General features: G+C 67.5%; 1 protein-coding gene across 1 annotated transcript in view; it reads left to right on the top strand.

Moving 5' to 3' along the window:
• Window positions 1–289: 289 nt before the first annotated feature.
• The window catches only part of ALX4 (ALX homeobox 4), a 44591-nt gene continuing 44210 nt past the window's right edge, over window positions 290–670 (top strand). Inside the window, exon 1 of the mRNA XM_010832224.1 lies at window positions 290–668. Coding sequence (XP_010830526.1) covers window positions 290–668 — 379 coding nt within the window. The remainder of the gene's footprint in view (window positions 669–670) is intronic.

Raw genomic sequence — 670 nt, 5'->3', positions numbered from 1 at the left:
GTCAAAAAACCTTAGAGGGTTTGGGAGATCTGGTCAACTTTCCGAAACATCTGAATCTTTTTACAGTCCTCGGTTCTTTCCCTTGGCCAGCTGTGGGGAGGGAGAAGGGAGAGAAAGGAGGGGGTGAGGAGCCAGAGAGAGAGGCGTGGAGGGGAGGAGGGGGAGCGAGCAGGCCCGCGCGCAGCGCACAGCCACCGCCTCCTGGCCTCTCCTAACTCCCGGCCAAGGCGCGCGGTGGCGTCCTCGCGCTCCCGCTCGCGCCCCCGCCCGTCGTCCGCGCGAGCCAGGCATGAATGCTGAGACCTGCGTCTCTTACTGCGAGTCGCCGGCTGCTGCCATGGACGCCTACTACAGCCCGGTGTCGCAGAGCCGGGAGGGCTCGTCGCCTTTTAGGGCATACCCCGGCAGTGATAAGTTCAGCACAACTTTCCTGTCGGCCGCCGCCAAAGGGCAGGGATTCGGGGACGCCAAGAGCCGGGCCCGCTACGGCGCGGGGCAGCAGGACCCGGCAGCACCTCTGGAGAGCGGCGCCGGGGCTCGGGGCTCCTTCAGCAAGTTCCAGCCCCAGCCGCCCGCGCCGCAGCCGCAGCCGCCCGCGCCGCAGCCGCATCTCTACTTGCAACGAGGCGCCTGCAAGACGCCCCCGGACGGCAGCCTCAAACTCCAGGGA

Source organism: Bison bison, unplaced genomic scaffold, assembly GCF_000754665.1.
Source record: "Bison bison bison isolate TAMUID 2011002044 unplaced genomic scaffold, Bison_UMD1.0 scf7180017860457, whole genome shotgun sequence".
Taxonomy (NCBI): Eukaryota; Metazoa; Chordata; class Mammalia; order Artiodactyla; family Bovidae; genus Bison; species Bison bison.
The sequence above is the reverse complement of the archived record's forward strand: the minus strand, read 5'-3'. Positions and strand labels throughout refer to the sequence as shown.